Source organism: Phocoena sinus, chromosome 19 (assembly GCF_008692025.1).
Source record: "Phocoena sinus isolate mPhoSin1 chromosome 19, mPhoSin1.pri, whole genome shotgun sequence".
NCBI classification, from domain to species: Eukaryota; Metazoa; Chordata; class Mammalia; order Artiodactyla; family Phocoenidae; genus Phocoena; species Phocoena sinus.
The window spans coordinates 5,631,589-5,654,492 of NC_045781.1; the positions used below are offsets into that span (position 1 = coordinate 5,631,589).

The 22,904-nt window shown below is 53.1% G+C and overlaps 4 protein-coding genes across 5 annotated transcripts; all 4 read left to right on the forward strand.

The window, feature by feature from the left end:
- The first annotated feature begins 4,039 nt into the window (after positions 1–4,039).
- Positions 4,040–5,997, forward strand: C19H19orf84 (chromosome 19 C19orf84 homolog). Its single transcript, XM_032612969.1, has 2 exons — positions 4,040–4,142; positions 4,795–5,997. The coding sequence occupies exons 1-2, from the start codon at positions 4,108–4,110 to the stop codon at positions 5,306–5,308; spliced, it is 549 nt and encodes a 182-aa protein (XP_032468860.1). The 5' UTR covers positions 4,040–4,107; the 3' UTR covers positions 5,309–5,997.
- An 885-nt stretch (positions 5,998–6,882) lies between these two features.
- Positions 6,883–12,474, forward strand: LIM2 (lens intrinsic membrane protein 2). Of its 2 annotated transcripts, none has more exons than XM_032612942.1 (4): positions 6,883–7,192; positions 10,738–10,887; positions 11,961–12,095; positions 12,313–12,474. In XM_032612942.1, exons 1-4 carry the CDS (start codon positions 6,883–6,885, stop codon positions 12,372–12,374), a joined length of 657 nt encoding a protein of 218 aa, XP_032468833.1. In that variant the 3' UTR covers positions 12,375–12,474. The 2 variants fall into 2 exon arrangements, with proteins under 2 accessions (XP_032468833.1, XP_032468835.1); XM_032612944.1 differs by having other exon boundaries at positions 6,883–7,057.
- A 5,497-nt stretch (positions 12,475–17,971) lies between these two features.
- NKG7 (natural killer cell granule protein 7) lies at positions 17,972–19,226 on the forward strand. Its single transcript, XM_032612977.1, has 4 exons — positions 17,972–18,375; positions 18,452–18,598; positions 18,686–18,820; positions 18,924–19,226. Exons 1-4 carry the CDS (start codon positions 18,219–18,221, stop codon positions 18,980–18,982), a joined length of 498 nt encoding a protein of 165 aa, XP_032468868.1. The 5' UTR covers positions 17,972–18,218; the 3' UTR covers positions 18,983–19,226.
- Positions 19,227–19,547: 321 nt separating this feature from the next.
- CLDND2 (claudin domain containing 2) lies at positions 19,548–22,512 on the forward strand. Its single transcript, XM_032612963.1, has 5 exons — positions 19,548–19,889; positions 21,132–21,313; positions 21,664–21,807; positions 22,025–22,141; positions 22,399–22,512. The coding sequence occupies exons 2-5, from the start codon at positions 21,145–21,147 to the stop codon at positions 22,470–22,472; spliced, it is 504 nt and encodes a 167-aa protein (XP_032468854.1). The 5' UTR covers positions 19,548–19,889; positions 21,132–21,144; the 3' UTR covers positions 22,473–22,512.
- The last annotated feature ends 392 nt before the right edge of the window (positions 22,513–22,904 follow it).

A 22,904-nucleotide genomic window follows, 5' to 3' on the forward strand; every position in this document is an offset into this window, starting at 1 on the left:
GGAGTAGGATCAACCAATGCAACTGCCCCATTTTTTTAAACTTTTTTTTAAAAAAATTGAGGCGTAGTTGATGTACAATATTGTTTCAGGTGTAAACATAGTGATTCGCAGATTTTAAAGGTTATACTCCGTTTACAGTTATTATAAAATATTGGCTTTATTCCCTGTGTTGTAAAACATATCCTTATAGCTTATTTATTTTATACATGGTAGTTTGTACAACTGCCTCATTTTATAGGGGCTTCAAGAGGGACAGGTTCACACAACAAAATAGCAGAAGTGACATTCAAGCTCAGACAGGCCCTAAGAGGGATGACCACTGCAGGTCCTGAATTCGTTTTAATAAACTTAGAGGGGGCAGAATGCTGGAGGGGCCTCCGTTTCCCTCTCTCTGCCTCCAAATCCTGCCAAACGACCCTTCAAAATTTGTTTGACCTGGGAAATTGCGAGATTATGTTGCTAGGACAACAGGTTTGACCAGGGGTCAGTAACTTTTTAAAAATTTATTTATTTTTGGCTGCATTGGGTCTTCTTTGCCGTGCGTGGGCTTTCTCTAGTTGCGGCGAGCGGGGGCTGCTCTTCTTTGCGGTGCACGGGCTTCTCACGCTCAAACGCTCAGACGCGCTCAGAAACGTAGCCAATCAAAACGCGAGGGTGCTAGCCCCGCCTCCCCCGGATTTGACGGACAGAGGAGACGCGGAAGCAACGTGATCATACCCGCCAATCAGAGCTGAGGATTACGTCTCGCGCTGTTCCACGTAACAAGGAGTGGGAGGAGCTCAAACCTATTGCTGAAGGCGTTCCCCAACAAATCGGAACCTTCGTTCCCTCCGGACTCAGGAATTGATTGGTCACTTTTCAGAACTTGCCTGTCAATTTTGAAAGCTGGGTAAAGGGCATTTTCTTAGAGGCGCAAGAACACGCCTCCGCTCTCCCAGGTCCGGGAGGAGGGCCTTAAAGGGCCAGGTACATGGTAAGTGGCGAGGTCGGACCCTGACGGCAGAAACCGGAGGAACAGTAACGGAACAAAACACGAAGCAGTGCCGTTACGCTGGAATTGAGTTTTATGTCGCAAAAACCCAGAGACTTAGCTTACTTTAGGTCAAGAGCTAGTAAGAAGCGGAACGAGGATTCGAACCCTTATTTCGGAGCCCTGTTTGACATAAGCTTCCTAACCGGATGGATGAGACCTGCATGCTAATCATAGTCGCCAGGAAAGGAAAACCAGCCTTCTTGGTAAAAATCTTTAGATTCCAACCACCTAGCCTTTGCTCGCGCCGTTTCTTCTACATCAAATATCCATTCACCCTAGACCTAGCCCAAAGGCCACCTCCTCTAAAACAAAACAAAACAAAACACCAAAAAACCCAAAAACCTCTCCGACATTCTCCCCCACGCCTTGCAAGCGAGCAACGACGTTTTCCTGGACCCCGACCTCCCCCTCCCCCTTGCCTCCAGGCAACGTTTAATCCGCTTCCGGCTCTCACTGTCCTGTTCCTCCCTGTGTCCCGGCTCCCATCACCCCAGAATGTTATTGTCCATCTCTGTGTCTGTCCCCCACCTCTCGAGACTGAGCCATTCGAGAGCAGGTACCGGTTCTGCGTCATCTCGGCGTCACCAGTATCATCCAGCACAGAACTCGAAAGCTAGTCTCGGATTTCTCATCCTTAAAGTGGGATGTTGTGAACTTCTTGTAAAAAAATTCATATTCAAAGGCGCCGCTCAGGTTGAGAACTTTGCATCATCCTTGATTCCCCATTACTCGTGTCCAGCAGCCCTGCAGCAAATCCCGATGGCTCTCCCTCCAAAACATCTTAAATCTATTCACATCTTCCCATCCCCACTACCCCCAACCTCCTTGGAGCCGTCACCACCCATGCCTGGAGGATGGCAGCATTCTCCCTAGGCTTCCTGCTTCCACTCTCGCGTTCCACCACAATCCACTCTCCAAACTGCAGGCACAGTGCTCTTCTTAAAACATAAATTATGTCACACTTCTGCTTACAAATGTTCAAAGTCATCTCAATGTTCCAGAATTAGAAAAAAAAAATTCCAAAGTCAGCCTAGAAGGTGCTATACAGTCTGGCTCCTACTTGTGTCTCCATTAAGCATAGACTCTGGAGTCAGGGTTCAAATCCCAGTTGTGCTACTGACAAGCTCCGTGACCTTGAGTAACTTACGTAGCCTCTCTCAGGCACAGTTTGAACCTCTGTGAAATGAAGACTAAATAAATTGGAATTATTCATTAAAATAGACCTCTAGTTTGTTAAAAAGAAGAAACTGACCAGTAGTCCTCAAAGCTGTCAAAGTTGTGAAAAACAAGGAAAGACTGAGAGACTGCTACAGAACAGAGGCGACTGAGGGGATATGATGACTCAGTGGGATCCTGCCTTGGATTCTGGAACAGAAAAAAGAGGACATTCGGGTAAAAACTGGCAAAATCCAAATCAAGTTTGGAGTTTAGTGAAGAGTCTTAAGAGTCATGTTGGTTTCTTAGTTGTGACAAATGTTCCACGATAATGTAAGAAGATAGCAAGAGGGGAATCGGGGTGAGTTACAAAGTTATCTTCGTAACTTTTCTGTAAATATGAAGGTATTCCAAATTTTTAAATATATATATATATTTTTTTAAAAAAAGACCTGTCCCTCTCCTCCCAGCTTATTGCTTCCCAGTCCCTCAAACACTATGTTTGTTTCACCCTGAGGGACCTTTGCACCTGCTTGTCCCTCCGCCGGGAATAATCAACTCCCAGGTCAGCTGGCTCCATCCCACAGTATCCATCTCTAACCATCTTACCTAAAATAAGCCCATGGGGGACTTCCCTGGAAGTCCAGTGGTTAAGACTCTGAGCTTCCACTGCAGGGGAACGCAGGTTCCATCCCTGGTCGGGGAACTACGATCCCACATGCCCGGTGGCGTGGCCAAAAAATAAAAAATAAAATAACCCCCTGTGCCTCTATATCACTTGTCCTGTCTTTACACCTTCACAGCCCTGCATATAGGAACTGTACCGTGTCTTGTGTGTTTCTCTCCCAACATGTAAAGGTTCATTAGCGTACATGTATTCTGTCCCGGGCTAAATCCCCGGCCCCCAACCTAGAGCGTAGCATATAAGCAGGCACTGAATAATATTAAATAAATAGATATGAGAATGACTATTGCTTCTCAATAAAATACTACCACGACCACCAGCAATAACAATAAGAAACTCTCACTGGTTGAGACTTATTGTAGTCCAGATCATGTGCTGACTACTTTACACACGTGATACATCCTTTAAACCTCACGAGATCCTAGAAGGTAATATTAGCCCCGTTTCTCAAAAGCACAGAGACTAGAAGGGCTTAAGCTCACAAAGTTAAGCCAGAGACAGAGTTTAGAGTGAAATCCAGCCTCTAAGGTTGCCAGTCCATCTGCTAACCCCTCTGCCCCCGGGAGTACCCAATGTCCAGATTTCCCTAAACGTCCCTTTAGTCCTAAAGAACACCATCGGGTCCCCTGAGGACACGGCCCAGGAATACAGGTGGAGAGAGGAGGGGGGTAGGGACTCCTGGGTCTGAGGGGGGAGGGGCCGGGGGCCTGGACTCCTGCGTCTGAGGGGGGAGGGGCTGGGGGTCTGGATCCTGGATCTGAGGGGGGAGGGGCCGGGGGCCTGGATCCTGGGTCTGAGGGAGGAGGGGCTGGAGGCCTGGATCCTGGGTCTGAGGGAGGAGGGGCTGGAGGCCTGGACTCCTGGGTCTGAGGGGGGAGGGGCTGGGGGTCTGGATCCTGGGTCTGAGGGGGGAGGGGCTGGAGGCCTGGACTCCTGGGTCTGAGGGGGGAGGGGCCGGGGGCCTGGATCCTGGATCTGAGGGAGGAGCTGGCTTGAGCGCCCGGCTCCTGGGTCTCCGGAAGGCGTGGTCTGCGACCTGAGATACGTGGAGTTGACGCACTGGAACCCCGCGAACTCAGCCCTGCACGCTTTCCTGCGGCTCTGCACGCCCCGCAAACCACGCCCCCTTTCTGACAAAGTCCCACCCATCTTCTTCCAGACGCTTCCCCCCTCACTGGGCCGTGGAGAAGTCGTGGCGAGGGTCCTAGAAAAGACTTGAAAGACCGCGGTGAAGATGGAACGGCAGAAGGAAGGGACTGGGCCGGAGGGGTGAGAGACGCAAGACTTCCCGCGGGGAGCACAGACACCCAGAAAGAGGGAGGATAGAGAAAATCAGAGAGTTGAACAGACCCAGAGAGTATCAGGAAAAAAAAAAAAAGTCTTGGGTATCATCACACAGAAACAGAATCTTCGACAATCTTGGTGACAGGGAGAGTTGAGCGAGATGCTTAGAAATAGGGAGAGAGGTAGAAATAAATTTGTGGAACAGAGAAATTTCGAGAAGGAACCAGAATTGAAGATGCCAGACACAGCCGTAGGGCTGGAGAAATAATAATTATCCACATTTATCGAACACTTCCCAGACCCAGCCCTTTAACAAGCACCTTTGATACCACCAGAAGCTATCTCTTGGTATGAAAACGTAAGGTTCGGAATGGGAAAATGCCCAAACACAACGCGAGGGAGGCAGCCTGGAATGGGAACCGCGTTCTGTGGGATGCTGAAGCTCTCGCAGAGCTGTCTGTCTGTAAAGAAAACGGGAAGAAACAGAGAGAGAAAGGGGCCTGGAAGTCAGAGGCGAGCTCAGTCCTGAGGATGGGGAGAAATGGACTCCTGGGAGAAGCCAGGAAGCAGAAAGGCTGCAGTAGGGAAGGCGTATGCAGATGGTGAGACCCACTGACCTGTCCTTTTGTTATTCTAGGAACAACCTGCCTTCCCCAGGGACTGAGGCGTGGCCGCCTGCACCTTTCCCAGCCCTGTTCCCTTCTCTCCTGGGCACCCCAGATCCAGCCCACCTGGGGCTCCCTGAGAGCCTGGCCGCTGTCACTGTCCCCATCCGTCTGGATACTCTCTCCTACCTCCTGCACAGCGCCCTGATGGGAGCCTACACGCTTCAGCAGTCCTTGCCCTCCTGCCCCTGCGCCGCACAGGCGTGCTGCACCCAGCCGGGCACCGCCAAGAGGCCGCCCAGGGGACGAGGGGGCAGGGACGCCCGATGCAGGCCAGGCCGGGGTCAGGGCCAGCGGCAGTGGGGACTTGGGAGGGCTGAGCAGGCAGAGAGTGGCTGGGTGGGGAACCCTGGGGCTGGCCCCAAGACCCCGCCGATGACGCTGCCATCACCGACACCACCTGCCCAGGATGGGAAGAAGGACGCCCAGGGTCCGGAGCTGCCCCTGGAGCCAATGCCTGCTGATGACTGGGAGGCCGAGTACTAGGTCCCTGAGGACTCTGCACCCTGGACTCCGGTGGGGGCCCTTGAGGGTCACCAGGAGGGTGTTCCTGGAGCCCAGGGTGACCTCAGCCCTGTCGGAGATACCCAAGAAACATCCTGCTCCCATCCCTCTTCCTCTCAAACCACAGCCTCAGGAGGGGGTCCTGCGAGTCACCTGGTGAAACCCAGACCTGACATAGGATCCCAAGCCAGGGAAACAACCCTGAACCTCATGCCAAACCCAAGCCTCTTCCCATCTCTTGCACTGTTCCCAACTACAGCGACAACACTCACCTCAATGCCCAGGGCTCCTCCAGCCATGCCCAGGCCCATTCCTAACCCCAAAGCCATTCCCACCTGCCTCTGCCAGCCCCATCCCACGGCCACACTGAATCCCGCATCCCGCAGCCGTTCACCCCCATTCCGTTCTCCATCTCCGCCCTGACCCATCCTCATTCCCATCCACCTGAAGGCCAACCGATCCCCATCCTTGATTTCTTCTGCACTCCAGCCCTGTCTTCAACCCCAGCCAGCCCCGCCTCGCCCTCACCCTCCTTCCTGTCCCAGCCCCAAACGTGACATGCCCTGTGACCCCACCCGCAAAGAACCCCGTTGGCCCAACATATCCAGATACCTGCAGCCCCACCCCATTTCCTGCCTTTGGGGGAGCGGGGCCGGCCGGGTTGAACAATAAATGGCTGAGTGTCCCTATGTCTTGTGTCTGTGTGTGCTTACGCAGCTTGGGCTAACCCCGAGGGTGCCGTGGAACGAGGCCTGCGAAAGGGTGCTAGGGTGGCTGGGAGGGTCACAGAGAGAGGCCGGTGGGACCAGGGGCTGTGGGGAGGGAGGGCCTGGATTCCTGCTTCAGCGAATTCCATCTGGGGCGTCTGCCACCACTGCACTTCTGCCTGCTGGAAGCTGCTGGGCCGTGGGGCCATTGTATGGGGAGGCTTAAGGGATTTGGGAGACCCTGGGAGCAGAGAGGCCAGCGACCTGACTGGGCTCAGTCTGCACAGAGGGTCCGAGGCAGACGGAGGGTTCAGGGCAGGCTCTGCCCCTCAGGTAGGGACCAGGTGTGGGAGCCATGGGCCCCTCCTCCCCCTAAATCTAGGTGGCCAGGCCTCCTTTCTCTCGCAGGGACTTGGTGGGGTCCTAGCCCTAGCCCCCTCCTCACCTTGAACCTGGGAGTCCAGGGCCCCGGCCCCCTCCATCCCCCAAAGGCTTGGTGTCCCAGTGACCAGCCCCTTCCTGGCTTAGGACCTGGAAGTCTAGGCCCCCAGCCCCTTTCTCCCCCCAGGACCCAAGGGTCTAGGTTCTCAGCCTCTCCTCCCCCAGACTCAGGAGTCCAGATCCCGAGCTCCCTCTGCCCCCCAGACCCAGGGATCCAGGTGCCCAGTTCCTTCCTCTCATTGGGACCTAATGTCCCAGCCCCCCAGCTCCCTCCTCACCTAGGATCTGGAAGTCTAGGGCCCCAGCTTCTTGTCCCTCAGACTAGGAATCTAGACCCCCGGTCCCTTCTCCCCCAGGACATGGGAATCCAGCTCCCGACCCTATCTCTCCTTTTACCCACAGATCACCATGTACAGCTTCATGGGTGGTGGCCTCTTCTGCGCCTGGGTGGGGACCATCCTCCTGGTGGTGGCCACGGCGACAGACCACTGGATGCAGTACCGGCTGTCGGGGGCCTTCGCCCACCAGGGCCTGTGGCGATACTGCCTGGGCAGCAAGTGCTACCTGCAGACGGAGAGCATCGGTGAGGCTCCGGGGCAGGGTCTGGGTTGTGCCTGGGGTCAGAGCCTCATGCAGCGCAGAACCTTACAGTGGAAAGGCCACCTGTTTTGCAGATGGAGAGCCTTGTGGCTCGGGGAGGGAAAGCGTCCAGCCCAAGGTCATTCAGCGTGGAAGGGGCAGAACTGGGATTTCAGCATTTTTTTCTAGTACAATTACAGGAGGTACCGATTTAGAGGTTAAGTAGAGAGGTGACATTTCCTGGCATGAAATAGAGGTCAGGTATAGCAGTTGGGGCTGGGGTTATCAGAAGAGCATTTTCTAAATATCTACTAGGTGTCAAGAACTATATTAGGTACCAGGAGGATACAGAAGCAATACGGACCCTAAGTTTGCTAATACTGGATGAGATACTTTTTAATACTTGCTGTGAGGCAAGCCATGTAACACATATGTGTATGTGTATATATGTGTTTGTATGTATATGTAGATATATACGTGTATATATTACATTATATATTGTAAAAATGGAGATAAAAATAGTACTTACAGTATAGGATTCCTGCAATCTATATTATATAATACATATTATTATAAGATACTATGTACCTCTATGTGCCTCTTTCCATATACATATATATTTGTATATATGTACAGTCTTCCCTCAGTCCCTCAGTAACCACAGAGAATTGGTTCCAGGACCCGCCGTGGATACCAAAGCCTCTGGATGCTCCAGTCATGTAGTCGGCCCTCCGTATCCGCGGTTCCGTATCTGTGGTTCTGCATCTGGGGATTAAACCAACCGCGGGTAGTGTAGTACTATACGTATTTATTGAAAAAAATTCTCATGTAAGTGGACCTGCACAGTTCAAACCTGTGCTGTTCAAGGGTCAAATGTATATACGTGCATATATATGGAAAGAGAGATGCATAGAGTCATATAGTATATTACATAATATATATTATACAATATACATTATATAATATATTAACAATACATAGTATATCACATGTTCTATATTATCTGTATCCAATAATAGTGTAGTAATTAATAATAACAATAACTGGCATGTATTGTTACTGTGTCCCACATGCTATTCTAAGCGCTTTGCCTGGATTAACTCCCTTCGGTGTCCCAACAACGCTAAGGGGGCTGTTCCGTTGTGTCTATGAATTAAGACATGATACTTGACCTCAAAAAGTCAATTCTTCTGGGGAGGGGGTTGGGAAGAGGAGCCAACCCTCACTGAGCCCTGTGATATGACAGGCTTGTGGCAGATTTCACCTACCCCATCTCATCAAACTTGCCCATTTGCTGGAGGGATAAACTGAGGCAGGGAGAGGTGGGAAGGTTTGCCCTGGGCTACCAGTCTCAGAGCCCCATCTGGCTGACTTCGTGCATCCTTTTCATTTCTGGCTGTCTCTTTGGTCACACTTCTACCATTCCTCCTGCTTCAGACTGGAAACATCAGCAGACACTCTGAGTTCCCTCTGCTGGGGATGGGAGAGAGGGAGGCTGGATGGAGGTCTTCAACTTCATTTGATATCTTCATGACCACAAGACTGAGAGCCTCAGGGACATACCCCACCCCGATTGATTCTTGGGTATTTGTCCAAACAGCAGGTTTAATTTGTTCATCCATTGTCTAGCTGACGTAATCCGATCACCAAAATTAGAGCAGGAGTCCTGGGTTTGCTTCCCAGAGGCCAAACCCAACCCAGGACGCGTATGCATAGCATTTTTTAAGTTTCCAAAGTCATTACCAGTATTTTAAAAATCTGGAGATTTTTACATTAAAATCTGGACTTGCAGCTCTTCTTGAATAATCCAGCTTTGCCTGTCTTTTCCAGGCCCATGGTCAGCTGGTTATGAGAAGCAAATGCCCCCTTCAAATGGGGCACACCAGTCAGGGTCCCCTCAAGAGACAGAAACCACACTGTGATTTGAATAGGGAGGGTTTTCTCTAAAGATGAAGCCGATAACTGATAGCTGGTACATACATGTTCCCCATGCAGCCTGCTGTCTCCTGCCTTTATTCACAGCTGCTGCCAAGCCTCAGAGGCATTTGTGTTTTCCACCCCTGCATTAGCCCAACCATGGGAAAGAAATAGGCTATAACATCCCCCATAAGTCCTCCAGACTTTTAAATACCCAGAGGCACGTGTATTCCTTTTCTAAGGCTGCCGTAACAAAGTACCACAAACTGGGTGGCTTAACAGAAATCTATTGCCTCACAGATCTGGAGGCTAGAAGTCCAAAATCGAGGTCTCTGCAAGGTTGGTTCCTTCTGAGGGCTGTGAGGAAGAATCTGTTCCCTGCCTGTCTCTTAGCTTCTGGTGGCTGCCCGGCAATCTTTGGTTTTCCTCGGCTTGTAAATGCACCAGCCCATCTCTGCCTTCATTTTTGCCTGATGCTCCCCTGGGTGTGTGCCTGCCTGTGCCTGTCTCCAAATGTTCCCATTTTATGAGGATACCAATCATATTGGATTAAAAATCCACCCTACTCTGGTATGACCTCATCTTAACTACTTACATCTGCAAAGACCCTATTTCCAAATAAGGTCATATTCCGAGGCAGTGGGGGGAGGGGGGAGCAGTTAGAACTTGAACATATGAACTTGAAAGGGGAGACACAACGCAACCCAGCAGCCCATAACAACATCCGTGGAGAAGTATCCAGGAATTGTTCTCCCCTAGACTTTCACAAGACAAAAGACTGCATTTTGCAAAGATCTAAGGCTTTTTCAGTGGCAGGATCCCAGTTCTGCCCCGGGTGATAATTGTCATGGGTTCTCCGAGAGACAGAATAACAAAGCAGTTAAGACGGAGGACGTGGAGCTTGGCTTTCAACTCCAGTCCCTCTGCTAATTATGGGACCTTGAGCAAATCACTTCACCTCTCTGAGCCTCCGTTCCTTCACTTGAAAAATGGTCACGAAAATATTACTTAGAGCATAGGGCTCTTGGAAAGAAGAAATAGGATCACACATGGGAAGAGAGCCTGGCACGTACTTGAGAGTTGCCAAATGGAAGATGAGATCATGATGAGTGCTCCCAGGGCATTTCCATTCATTCGACATGTTTCTTGAACACCTATTACGGGCCAGGCACTAGGTGCTGGGGATACAGCAGTGAGTGAGAAAGCCAGGCCCTTGCCCTCGCAGAGCTGAGAACTCAGTGGAGAGAGATGGACATCATAAACAAGTTAGAAATAAATTAATGGGACATTTCTAAATATGGGTAAGTGGTATGAAGGAAGGGAAAGGGAGCATGGGAGAGAGGATAGAGAGTGAGTAGCAGGAGGATATGGGAAATTGGCATTCATTCATTGAACAAGCATTTCTCCAGGCCCACGTGCAAATCAAACCTCTGCTGGTGTCTGTGGTGTAGAGTCGACCAGGTCCCTGTCCTCAGGGAGCAATCAGGCTGGAGAGGGAAACAGGCAAAGAGAGTCTCAACCCAGAGCAGGGAGTGAGGATGGTGCCTGAGGGGTGAAGGGATGCTTCCCAGAGGAGGGGATCTGGGAGCCGAGCTTTGGAGGATGAATAGGAGTCTGCCAGGTGAAGAGGAAGGGCTTTTCAGAGAGGTGAAGGAGGAGCTAGGTCAGGAATACAGAGAGGGGTGAGGCATTCCTGCCCTCAGAGGTAGCAGCCTTCACCACTGAGGGCAAGGAAGGCACAGGAGTGACTGTGGGGTGCTCCCACAGCATACTGGAATGCCACCCGGGCCTTCATGATCCTGTCCTCCCTGTGCGCCACCTCTGGCATCATCCTGGGCATCGTGGCGTTCGCTCAGCAGCCCACTTTCACCCGCTTCTCCCGGCCCTTCTCTGCGGGCATCGTGTTTTTCGCCTCCAGTGAGTGAATCACCCCCTACACCTGCCCCCTCCCAGCTCCCTCTCCAGCTCTACCCCCAAAACCACTTCCATTCCCCACTGTTCCTCACTCCACTCCACCCGCACCCAAATCCCCCCTCCACCTTCGACGACAACTTCAGGACTATTTCTAATGCCAGTCAGTTCTGACGCCAGCTCTGTGTACTGCCATTCAATTCTGGCATAACCACCGGAGTTGGCAGCAAACCCCACAGGTTTAAAGGTACGGTTCCCAACCGGACTGCCCCCACTTCAGCTGCAGTTGGGGTCCCCAGCTCACCTGTACTTTTGACCAATCGGCTACAGATTCAGGGGTTCCCAGGACCTGCTCAGGTTCAGAAACGTGCTAGAATAACTCACAGAACTCAGGAAAGCATAATACTTAACAGTTTTATTATAAAGAGTACAACTCAAGACCAGCCAACTAAAGAGGTGCCTAGCGTGAAGCCGGAGAGGGGTCCTGAACATGGAGTTTCCATGCACTCTCCCTGCAGAATTAGGGCTCGTCAGCACATCCATGCATTCACCAAACGGGGAGCTCCAGTGACCGCCAGCATCCAGCATTTCTACTGGAGTTTCATTACAAGGGCATGAATCACTGGCCATGTGATTGAACTCTATCTCCAGCTCCCCTTTCCTCCCCAGAGGTTGGACTGGGGCTCAAAGCCCCAACCCTCTATTCCCACGGCTGGTCTTTCTGCTGAGCGGCTCCTATCCCTGAGTCATCTCTGATCATCAACATAAACTCAGGTGTGATCCAAGAACAACAAAGACACTCCTAGTACTCAGAAAATTCCAAGGATTTAGAGTTTCCCTCCCAGGAACCAGAGACAAAGACCAGTCAGATTCTTTATGACACACCACGACCCCACACCATTCCCACCCTAACCCTACCCCTCATTCATTTTTACTCCCACTTTCAACTCAACCCCCATCCTCACCCTATCCCTACCTGCACCCATACCCCCTTCTCAATTTATTAATTCCCCCCCATCTCCAAACCCGCCTCCATCCCCATTCCCACCCCACCCCCCACCCCCGACCTCTCTCTCCAGCATTTTTCGTCCTGCTGGCCTTGGCCATTTACACTGGAGTCACCGTCAGCTTCCTCGGTCGCCGCTTCGGGGATTGGCGCTTTTCCTGGTCCTACATCCTGGGCTGGGTAGCCCTGCTCATGACCTTCTTTGCAGGTACTGGGTTTGGGGGTGGAAAGGCCAGTGTCCGGGTGAGATGATGGGGTGGGGGATCTCACACAGGCGCCCCCGGCACTGAACCAGAAGGCAGACTCCAAGCCCTGTGGACACCAGGGAGAAAGGGGATTCTGTGTCTGTGTCTTGGGCTGGGAGCAGGGGCTGGGAGGGCTGATGGGGGGCTGGGCGGGGTCAACCGGGATCTCTTCTCGCGCAGGAATTTTCTACATGTGTGCCTACCGGATGAATGAATGTCGGCGCCTGTCCACTCCCCGCTGAACCCAAATGTGTGCCCCGACTTCATCTGGACATCAAAGTCAGGTCACTGAAGAGGAGGCAGTGGGTCTAGAGGCCTGAAATCCTGGTTCCTGGGGCCTGGTGGAGGCAGTTGAGGAGACCCAAGGCCCCAGCCACCAGGGGGGTTGTTAGAGAAATGGAATATCCATTAGAGAGACTTTTTGGAGTTTAATAAAACTGACAGAAACTACTGAAGTGTGGTCCCTGAGGCGTTCGAGTGGAGAGAAAGAGGGGTGAAGTGTGGTGAATGGGGCAGGGGTGGTGGCATTATAGTAGGCCTGCCTGCTCAGTTCCTGTAGGAGAGATAGGCACAGAGATAAATTTCACAGTCCCCACCCTACTAGGTTCACCTTTTTTTTTTTTGGCTGCACCCCTCGACGTGTGGGATCTTAGTTCTCCCACTAGGGATCGAACCTGGGCCCCCTGCAGTGGAAGTGTGGAGTCCTAACCACTGGACCATCAGGGAAGTCCCTGGGTTCAACTGCTAGGAAACCAATGTGTAGGTCCAATTCTGATGGGTGTGTTTTTTCCCCACACCACCAAGCGAGTAACTCAATTCTGACACGATCTACCTAGAGAAAGTGTTAGATCACACAAGTTAAAGACACAGCCCTAGAAGACCGCGCCTCCCACTTCAGATGCCAATCACAAGCCCAGCTTGTCACTTGTGCTTCTGAGCAACCAACAATAGACTAGAGGTCCCAACAACCCCCTCCTTGGGTTCCATTAATTTGCTAGAGCAGCTCACAGAACTCAGGGAAACATTTTACTTACTAGATCACCAGTTTTTCATAAAAGGATATAACTCAAAGCAGCCAGATGGGGCTTCCCTGGTGGCGCAGTGGTTGAGAGTCCGCCTGCTGATGCAGGGGACACGGGTTCGTGCCCCGGTCCGGGAAGATCCCACATGCCACGGAGTGGCTGGCCCCGTGAGCCATGGCCGCTGAGCCTGCGCGTCCGGAGCCTGTGCTCCACAACGGGAGAGGCCACAAACAGTGAGAGGCCCGCGTATCGCAAAAAAACCCAGACAAACAAACAAAAAAACAGGCAGATGGAAGAGATGCACAGGTCAAGGTAAGTGAGAAGAGGTGTGGAGCTTCCATGCTCTCTCCAAGTAGGTCACTCTCCCCCAGAAAGCATGTGTCCACCAGCCCGGAAGCTCTCTGAATCCTCTCCTTCTGGGTTTTTCTGGAGACTTCATTACATAGCTATGATCGATTAAGTCATTGGCCGTTGGTGGTTGAACTCAATCTCCAACTTCTCTCCCCTCCCAGGAGGTCAAGGGGTGGGACTGCAATTTCTGACCCTCTAATCAGCGGTGGTTGGTTCCCCTCACTCTCACAACTTAGGAAATTCCAAGAGTTTAAGGATCCCTATGCCAGAAGTGGGGACAAAGACCCAATATATATTTATTATAAAACATAATATCACAGTAGGATAACACGATAAATGAAAAGATCTGTGGAACTTCCCCGGTGGTCCAGTGGTTAAGACTCCACACTCCCAATGCCGGGGGCATGGGTTCTATCCCTGGTCATGATAGGGACAGAATAAAGGGACAAAGTAGGTAATTAAATAGAGGATTAGTTAAATAGAGGATTTACTTACACTAGGGGATTGTAAGTAAAGAAAAAGTATGGGAGACCCCTATAAGTTAATGATCACTTAAGAAAGCAGGTTTGCGTTACCACAAAACCAAGCAGGCTTGCTTAGCAACAAAACCGTGTGACAGAAGCATGAGACATGCCCCAAACAATAAAACAATGGTGGCGTGAGACCCACATCCTGTCCAGTGAGCTCAGTAAGTTAATAACTCCCATGACATTCTCTCTGCACACATAAAAGGCAATAATTTATGGAAAGGTGATATTTCAAAGTGAAGGACCCTCATTGTACTGAGACCTGAAATAATTTTTCCGTAGTGCCATGACAGTCCTGGCTTGACCATGTAGGGATAAAAAAACTCCCCTGCCCAACCTGGAGGCGGAGCTGATTATGGAAGCATGACGTCTACTCAAGAATGAGGAAGGAGGTGGTCTTCTCCCCCTCCCCACTTTTCCTTTGATTATAAAACAGGAGCCCACTAAGTTCTTGGGGAGGCACCCTCTCGCCCACCCACTTGTAAGCCTCACAAGCATGCTAGTCTAATTAATCTAATGATTCGCTTCTTATCTCCTCACTTTTCCTCTCACTGAATTCTTTCTGTGCTGAGACAACCAGAGCTCCTCGGAGCCCTCCAAAACGCCACTGAGCGAATTCAGCCTGGAAACTCAGATCCCACATGCTGCCCAGCGCGGCCAAAAAAAAAAACCAGGAACAACTGTGGAAAAACAACCTCCTTGCCCACTCGCACCATCCCCAGTTGGCTCTCCCAACCTCCTGGCCCCTCCCTGGATGGACCCTTCCAAGGAGAAACACCAGAAGTCTGATCTGCACCTCGTCCTGCACCTGCCTCTTCATCCATCATTCGTGACTTTGATCTTCTCTTCACTCCCTCATTCATTAGTTCATTCAACAAACTCGTGCCAACTGCCATGAGATTTACTAAAGCTTATCATGAAATAATAAGGTTATTTAGGGAGGCTAATTCCAATAATAAGAATATTTATTACAGCCTAGGCTAGGAACTGTTATATTAATAGAGGCTTACTCCCTAGAAATATTTATTGGGACCTCCTCAAATAACCAAAATACTATATTTATAGAGGCTTCCTCTAGTAATAATATCAACTGATTATAATTTATTGAGGCCTATTTAAGTAGAAATATTTCCTGAGACTTATTCCAGGAATCATATTTATAGGGGCTGACTCTAGCAATAATAATGATGTTATAACTTCAGACTCGTATCTCCAACTACTTACTCAACATTTCCACCTGAAAAGAAGAGTCATCTCAGTTTTCACATATCTGAAGTTGAGCTCCTGAACTCTCTCACACCCTGCATCTGCTCCTCCCATGGTCTCCCCCAACTTAGTAAATGACAAGTCCGTTTTTGTTTTAAATTTTTTTAAGGTTTTTTTTCTTTTTAAAAAAAAAAATTAATTTACTTTATTTATTTTTGCTGTGTTGGGTCTTCGTTTCTGTGCGAGGGCTTTCTCTAGTTGTGGCAAGCGGGGGCCACTCTTCATCGCAGTGCGTGGGCCTCTCTTGTTGTGGAGCACAGGCTCCAGACATGCAGGCTCAGTAGTTGTGGCTCACGGGCCTAGTTGCTCCACGGCATGTGGGATTCTCCCAGACCAGGGCTCGAACCCGTGTCCCCTGCATTAGCAGGCAGATTCTCAACCACTGCGCCACCAAGGAAGCCCGACAAGTCCATTTTTATCTAGCTGCTCAAGCCAGAAACATTGGGATCACCCTCCATAGCTTTCCTTCTGTCACGTCTCACATCTGATTCATCAGCACATCGTTTTGGCTCTACCTTAAAAATGTATTCGGAATTGGACCCCTTCTTGTTCAACCATGGTTACCCCCGATCCCAGCCACCATCATGTCTCACCTGGCTTATTGCCACAGACTTCTAACCAGCTCAGCCTCAACCCTTACCCACACCCCACCCAATCCCTGCCCCTGCAGTCCATTCTCTACACAGTATCTGAAGGATTTTCTTTTCATTTTTTCTTTTTCAAATTTAATTTTTATTTTATATTGGAGTATAGTTGATTTACAATGTTCTGTTAGTTTCAGGTGTACAGCTAAGTGATTCAGTTATACATATACACATATCCATTCTTTTTCAGAATCTTTTCCATATAGGTTATTACAGAATATTGAGTTCCCTGTGCTACACAATACGTCCTTTTTTTTTTTTTTTTTTTGCGGTACGCGGGCCTCTCACTGTTGTGGCCTCTTCCATTTCCATTGCGGGGCACAGGCTCCGAACGCGCAGGCTCAGCGGCCATGGCTCACGGGCCCAGCCGCTCCGCGGCATGTGGGATCTTCCCGGACCGGGGCACGAACCCGTGTCCCCTGTATCGGCAGGCAGACTCCCAACCACTGTGCCACCAGGGAAGCCCCTAGGTTTGGGGTTTGGGATGGGTTGGAACTGGGGTTAACAATGGGATTGAGCTTGGGGATTGGGATGGGTTGAATTTGGGGTTGGAGCTGGAGTTTGGAATTGGAACTGGGGTTAAGGATGAGACTGAGGGACTTCCCTGGCTGTCCAGTGGTTAGGACTCAGCGCTTTCACTGCTGGGGCTGGGGTTCAATCCCTGGTCAGGGAACTAAGGTCCCGCACACCATGCGGTGTGGCACACACACACACACACACACCAATAAATAAAATAAATAAATGAAAGGATGGGATTGGAGCTGCCTGCGGTCAGGATGGTGTTGGGTTTGGGATGTGGTCAAGATGACAGGTGGGGGGAATTCCCGGGCGGTCCAGTGGCTAGGACTCCGTTCTTTCACTGCCGAGGGCCCGGGATCAATCCCTGGTTGGGGAACTAAGATCCCACAAGCCATGCAGTGAGGCCAAAAGAGAAAAAGAGAGGGAGAAAAAAAGATCTCAGATGGGTCTGTGCATGTGATCACCACATGCCCTCAGCTGAGACTTCCTGAAGCGTGTCTGGCAGCTAATCACAGGAGCCATTTTGGGGATGGCACCCCAGCTGCTCAGGACCTGGATCCCCTTCTGGGAGCCTGTCCTCATGAGCATGTTCTCAGGAGCGGCCAGTTACCCCACTGGTGAGCATCTGGGAGAAGGATGGGGGCCTGCAAACTGGAGTCTCCAACCAAGGAAGAGGACAGAGCCTCCTGGGTCACTCTGGTTCTCCCCTTCACCAGCTGTCCTGGGACTGTTAGCTCAGTTCATCTGCGGGACAGAAATCCTCTTCCAGGTCATTCCTGCTTCGTAGAGGTCAAGTTTGTCTGGGCCTTCTACCTGGGCTGTGGCACCTTCACCTTCTATTTGAGGTGGGGCCCAGGACCTCTGATGCTGCTGTGAGGGGAGGGCCAGAAAGTCCTGCACTGACATCCTTGACCCCCCAACTCCCACTCCCCGACCACAGAAACCCAGATCCTGTTGCTGAAGCACACCAGACGGAAAGCCTTGCTCGAAACAGCACTAACTGTGAACTCATGTATCTGATGAGGATGTGGGCGTGTCTTCCCTCTACAAACTTTCAAAATTGCGATCGCTGTTTTCCTGCCCTGGGCATAAGCTCTAAGTAAGGAGCCGGGAGTCTGTGTCCCCATGCTCAGGACCTGGAGTCTAGGCTTCCTAGCAGCTTCCTCCTTCAGCCCCAAGCATCCTAGCCTCCTTGCCCCTCCTTTTATGGAGACCCTAGAATTGGGGCCCCCGTCTGCCAGAACGGAAGGTTGCAGAACCCACAGGAAAGAATGATGCATCCCCCAACTGTCCCCTCTGGCTACACCTCCTCCTCCCATTTAACTCACACCTTGGCCTCACTCACCACACCCCACCTCTGGGCCTCCCAAGCCTCTCTCTCACCTCTTACAGGAAGCCCCCTCTGGTGTGGAGGGCTCCGAGGGGGCTGTAGAGACACACTCCACCCACCCAAACCACTGACAATGTGACATCTCCAGGGCCCTCCCCCCACCATATACTGTGAGGAGAACCTCAAGGGGTGGGGGGCAGGTGCCGATGCAAGCCGGGAAGAGAGGATGTGTGACGAGAGTCAACTGCCAGGAACTGGGTGAGACCAAACTAATCTGATCTGAAGGACCACAGGTCCCCCAGCTGCCCCAACTGCTTGACTCTCCCAGGAGTCCAGGGGGCAGAGCTTCCTCCTTTCTCAGAGACCCAGGAATCTGGATCACCTGGCTTTTCATCACCCAGGACCCAGAAACCCAGCCTTCGCCCCCATGGAGCCCTGCCGGTCCCTGGCCCTGCTCACTAGCTCCCTGGGCCTGTTGTCTCTCTTGGTGGCTCTGAGCACGAATTTCTGGTTTGTGGCCGAAGGGCCCAGCTCCTTGTCTCACTCGGGCCTCTGGCCAAGGGGAGATGAGGGCTCAGTAGAAGGTAAGGGGGAGCGGTCTCTCTTGGGGTGGGGAAGGGCCTGAGGGGACGGGCACTTAGCGGTCCCGTCTCTGAGCAGGCTATATCCACGTGACACAGAGCTTCTGCATTCTGGCTGTCCTGGGGGGCCTGATCTCTGTGAGCTTTCTGGTCATGTCCTGCATCCCTTCACTGTCTGCCCCTGGACGCGGCCCCATTGTCTCGACCTTCATAGCCTTTGCCGCAGGTAAGGACTCCGGGCTGCGCTTGGGGCGCTGGGACCTGGTGAGTTTTCGCGGAGGGGCTGAGCCATCCTTCTTGTCTCCGTCCCCAGCCCTCTCCCTGCTAGTGGCCATGGTGGTCTACACTATCGAGCGGTGGAAGCAGCCTGGACACCCCCAGATCCACTCCTTCTTCTCCTGGTCCTTCTACCTGGGCTGGGTTTCAGCTGTCCTCTTTCTCTGTGCAGGTGACTGTTGCCCTGGGGAGTTCCAGGGGTGGATAGGGGCCCAGCTGGGGGCTCTGAGGGAGCAGGGCAGGAGCAAGGGTTTAACTTCTCTCTGCCAACCCAGGTGGCCTGAGTCTGGGAGCTCACTACAGGGCCCACCGGCCTGGCTATGAGGCCATGTGAACCACAGGATGGCTTTGGCACTCCATTCTCTGAAGGTGTCATCAGGAACCATGAAAACAGCTGGCTCTCCTTCTTGCCCTGACTCCCAGCGTCTGCAAGCTCTTTCCTTTGTGTCTTCATTCATTCAACAAAAATTTGCTGGGATCTGGTTATTCTGAGGTTAATGCTACCACAACAGAAGCCAACGACACTGCAGCTCCACGGCGGATGACACTGGGCACCCAGAGAGGAGTCAGTCCTGCTACCTGCCCTGCCCTAGAGATGCTCCCACCAGAGTGGGAACCAGTGTGGGCTCGGGCATGGCCCCAGGGCCCTTGTCTCTCCATCCTCTATCTCTTTTCTTCCCTTTGTCTTCCTCCCTTTAGCTCTTTTCTTTTGCCCCTTCTGATTTTGTCACCCTTAGCGCGCCTTCCTCATTTCATTAATAAATTCACTCTTGGGATTTCCCTGGTGGTCCAGAGGTTAAGAATCCGTGCTTCCACTGCAGGGGACACGGGTTCAATCCCTGGTCAGGGAACTAAGAACCCGCAAGCCGCGGGGTGCAGCCAAAAAAAAAAATAAAGAAAGAAAAAGAACAAATTCACTCTTTCAGCTGGCTTTTCCTGAGTGCATCCTTTCTGCAGGGCCTCCCACTGGGGATGCTGAGGTGAGTCAGATCAGGCCCTGCCCGCCAGGGGCTCCAAGTCCGGTGGGGGCAGGCAGAGCCCAGGGCAGGTGTGGCAGGAAGACTGCCTGTGTCTGGAGGAGGGGTGTGGTGTGGAGGTGAGCTTTCCGGGGAGACGGTGTTTAGGAACTTCTCCAGGGCCGAGAGAAGGTAATGCAGGCAGAGGGACCCTACGGTGAAGGCGTGCAGAGGCTGGGAGTTCTCAGGGGATGGAGAATAGTGCTTTGTGGTCCACTGTAGAAGGTGAGCGGGAGGGGAAATGAGGATGGAGAGGCGGGTAGGAGGCAGCACCTCTAGCCCAGCAGTTGACTGTCTCTTGAGGGTGATGGAGAGCTAAGGGTGTGAGCAGGGGAGGGACAGCGTCTGGCCTGGGTGCCAGAAAGCTCCTTCTGGGGCCCATGGGGGAGGCTTGAAGGGGAGAGAAGAGCTTGGCAATCCAACAGGCGGGACAGGAGACAGGACAAGGGTGCACTGGGGCCAGGGCATGAGAGGGAAAGGAGGAAAGGAGCCAGAAAGTTTCAGGGGGTGGGAGGAACTGGACTCAGGGATCCAAGGGCTTTGTAGGGTGAGGGGCAGGAAGAGGGCGAGGATAGTGCCCAGGGGTGTGGTCCAACTAACTGGATGGGGTGATGGTGTCCTCCCTGGTTTGGTGGAAGATGCTGAGATGAATGGGGATGTGGTTGGGTGTCAGGGTCTGGGAGATGGTCAGAAGCAGGTGAGGACCTGGGCTGGAGATGCAGTGTGTGATGCTCTCAGAGCATCAGTGGTCACTGGAGCTCACCTGGCAAGAAGATGCAGAATGGAGTTCTCCAGGAGAACCGGCCTTGAGAAGTGGAGGGAGGGGCAGGAGGCTGCATGGGGGCCTGGGAGGGCACAGAGAGCTGGGGACCAGGAGAGCTTATGGGGTCAAGGGAAGAGCAGCTTCTAGGACACGGGCTACCATGTCATGGCCCTCAGGGTCCCCCAGACTTGCCACCTGACTCTGAGCTGTCAGTTTGCCAGAAGAGCTGCTTCTGTGTGTGTGTGTGTGTGTGTGTGTGTGTGTGTGTGTGTGTGTGTGTGTATGGGTGGGTGGGTGGTTATCTCTTTAAATGGCCACTAGAGAAGGGGGTTCTGGAACTCCTGCTGCCTCACAGAGACCCAGTCTCCCTTCCCCCACCCTCTGGGCTCTGTCTGAGAAGCCCTGGGAGCTGTGGGTGAGTCCTTTAGGTGGGTGTGTGGTGGGGAAGGCAAGGGACAGGCCAAAGACACGTCCACTGGGGGATGGAGGTCTCTGGAAGGCAGAGGTTCCTAAGCAGTGATGCCTGAGGGGGCAGGTGGTCTTGGGTCTGGGAGGGGCCTGAGGGGGGTGGTCCCAGAAGCAGGGGCACCAGGCAGGGGTGCAGGGGTAGCCATCTGGGATATGGAGGGACATGCAAGAGGGGGTCTCAGGGACCTGGGGGTGGGAGGAGCGTTGGCCAATCCTGCATGTGTGGTCCTCGGCAGCAGCCTCCCTGGCATGGGGGTGAAGCGCAGCCTTCAAAGCGGGGGCATCTTGCTGGGCTTCTTGGCCAACATCCTCACCATTCTGTCCATGGCCACCAACTACTGGATCCGCTACTCTGGGGGCCACAGTGGCCTGTGGCAGGAGTGCAGCGGGGGCACCTGCTCCAACATCTCCTGCCAGAGTGAGGCCCCGCCGCCCAGCTGTCAGACCCTCCCCCCCTACTGGACAGACAGCCCCCCAGCACTGACCACAGCTGGCCCCCTCTCCTGACACTACAGCCGGGCACATCCTGCGGTGCCCCCGCCCCCAGCCCTTCCACTTCGGCCTAAGATCCAGCTGTCCCTCCGTGACCAGGCCACCAGGAACCCCAACTCGGGGACCTGCCTCCCTGTTGCAACATTAACCGCCGCTCACGATGTAACTTCCAAGTCCCCATCCAAAACCCTGACTCTGCTCCCAGCTCGGAGCCGGCGGATGGGGGTGGTGGCCAGGAGCGGCGCCAGCGGGGTTGATGCGGCCCGCTCTCCCCAGCCATGCTGGCGCTGGCGGTGACCGGGGCGTGCATGGTGCTGGCGGCGGGCTGCAGCATCGTGGGCTTGGTGATGGGGCTGCGGATTCTGTGCCAGGAGGGCGACTCGCGGGGCCGGACCACGAGTGCCATCTTCTTCCTCTGCGGTGAGATGGCATAGGGTGGGCCTGGTAGCTGGAGGAGGTAGGGGCCCCGAGGGGGAGGAGCTAAAGAGGCAGGGTCAGGGGCGGGGCCAGGGAGATGGGGAAGAGCAGGGACGGGAGGGCGGGCAAGAAGGGCGTGGTCTGAGGCGGTGGGCGCGGTCAGGGTGAGGCTGGGTGCAGCCCCCTGGCCACCCTCACCTGGCGGGTGGGCGGGGCCCAGGCCTGCTGCTGCTGATCGCCATGACAGGCTACACAGTGAAGAACGCAGGGAAAAACGACGTCTTCTCCTGGTCCTGTTTTTCGGGGTGGCTGGCTTTACCCTTCTCTGTTTTCGCGGGTAACCTGGATAACGGAAGAGGGTGGAGAGGAGACTGCCCCGAGGACCCCCCCCCCCCCCCTGCAGAGACTCCCCAGCTGTCCTCCCAGGAAACACCACAGTGACCTCCCAGGGACTCCTGAACACACTCCACTCTGGGCTCCCGCGGACCCGACAGAAACGCCCTTGGAGCCCCAAACCCCAGTCCCCGGGGTCCTCCCGACCACCCGCCCTAGGACTCACCCTCCTCCACCCGCCCTCCGTTCCCTTCCCGCCAGGCTTCTGCTTTCTGCTGGCGGACATGATCATGCAGAGCTCGGATGCCATCAGTGGATTCCCCGTGTGCTTATGACCGCAGCTGCCTGGGGCAGAATAAAGGAACTGTTTCCATTGCCGCGGCTCCACGTGCCTTTCTGGGGGACCTGAGAACGCGGACACGGGGGTACCTGGAGGCTCAGGGAGGAAGTAAGGACACGAACCTATAGGGAACGTGGAGACATGGGGGGACACAGGAACGGAGATTCGGTCATGGACAGGACAAGGGTTTTGATGGGAACAGGGACAGGGGGTAGTGGGGTCAGGAGGGGACAAGGGCTCGTGGAGAGGATGTAGGGACACAGACATGGAGGAAAAGTGGAGACAGGGACGGGGGAGGCCGGATATGGGGGAACGTAGAGGCACGATCATAGAGGGGATGAGGAACACGGGCATGGAGAGAATGGGGGGACTCGGACACATAGGCACCGCGACTCGGAGAGGCGAGTAAGAGGTGGGGAACTAGGGG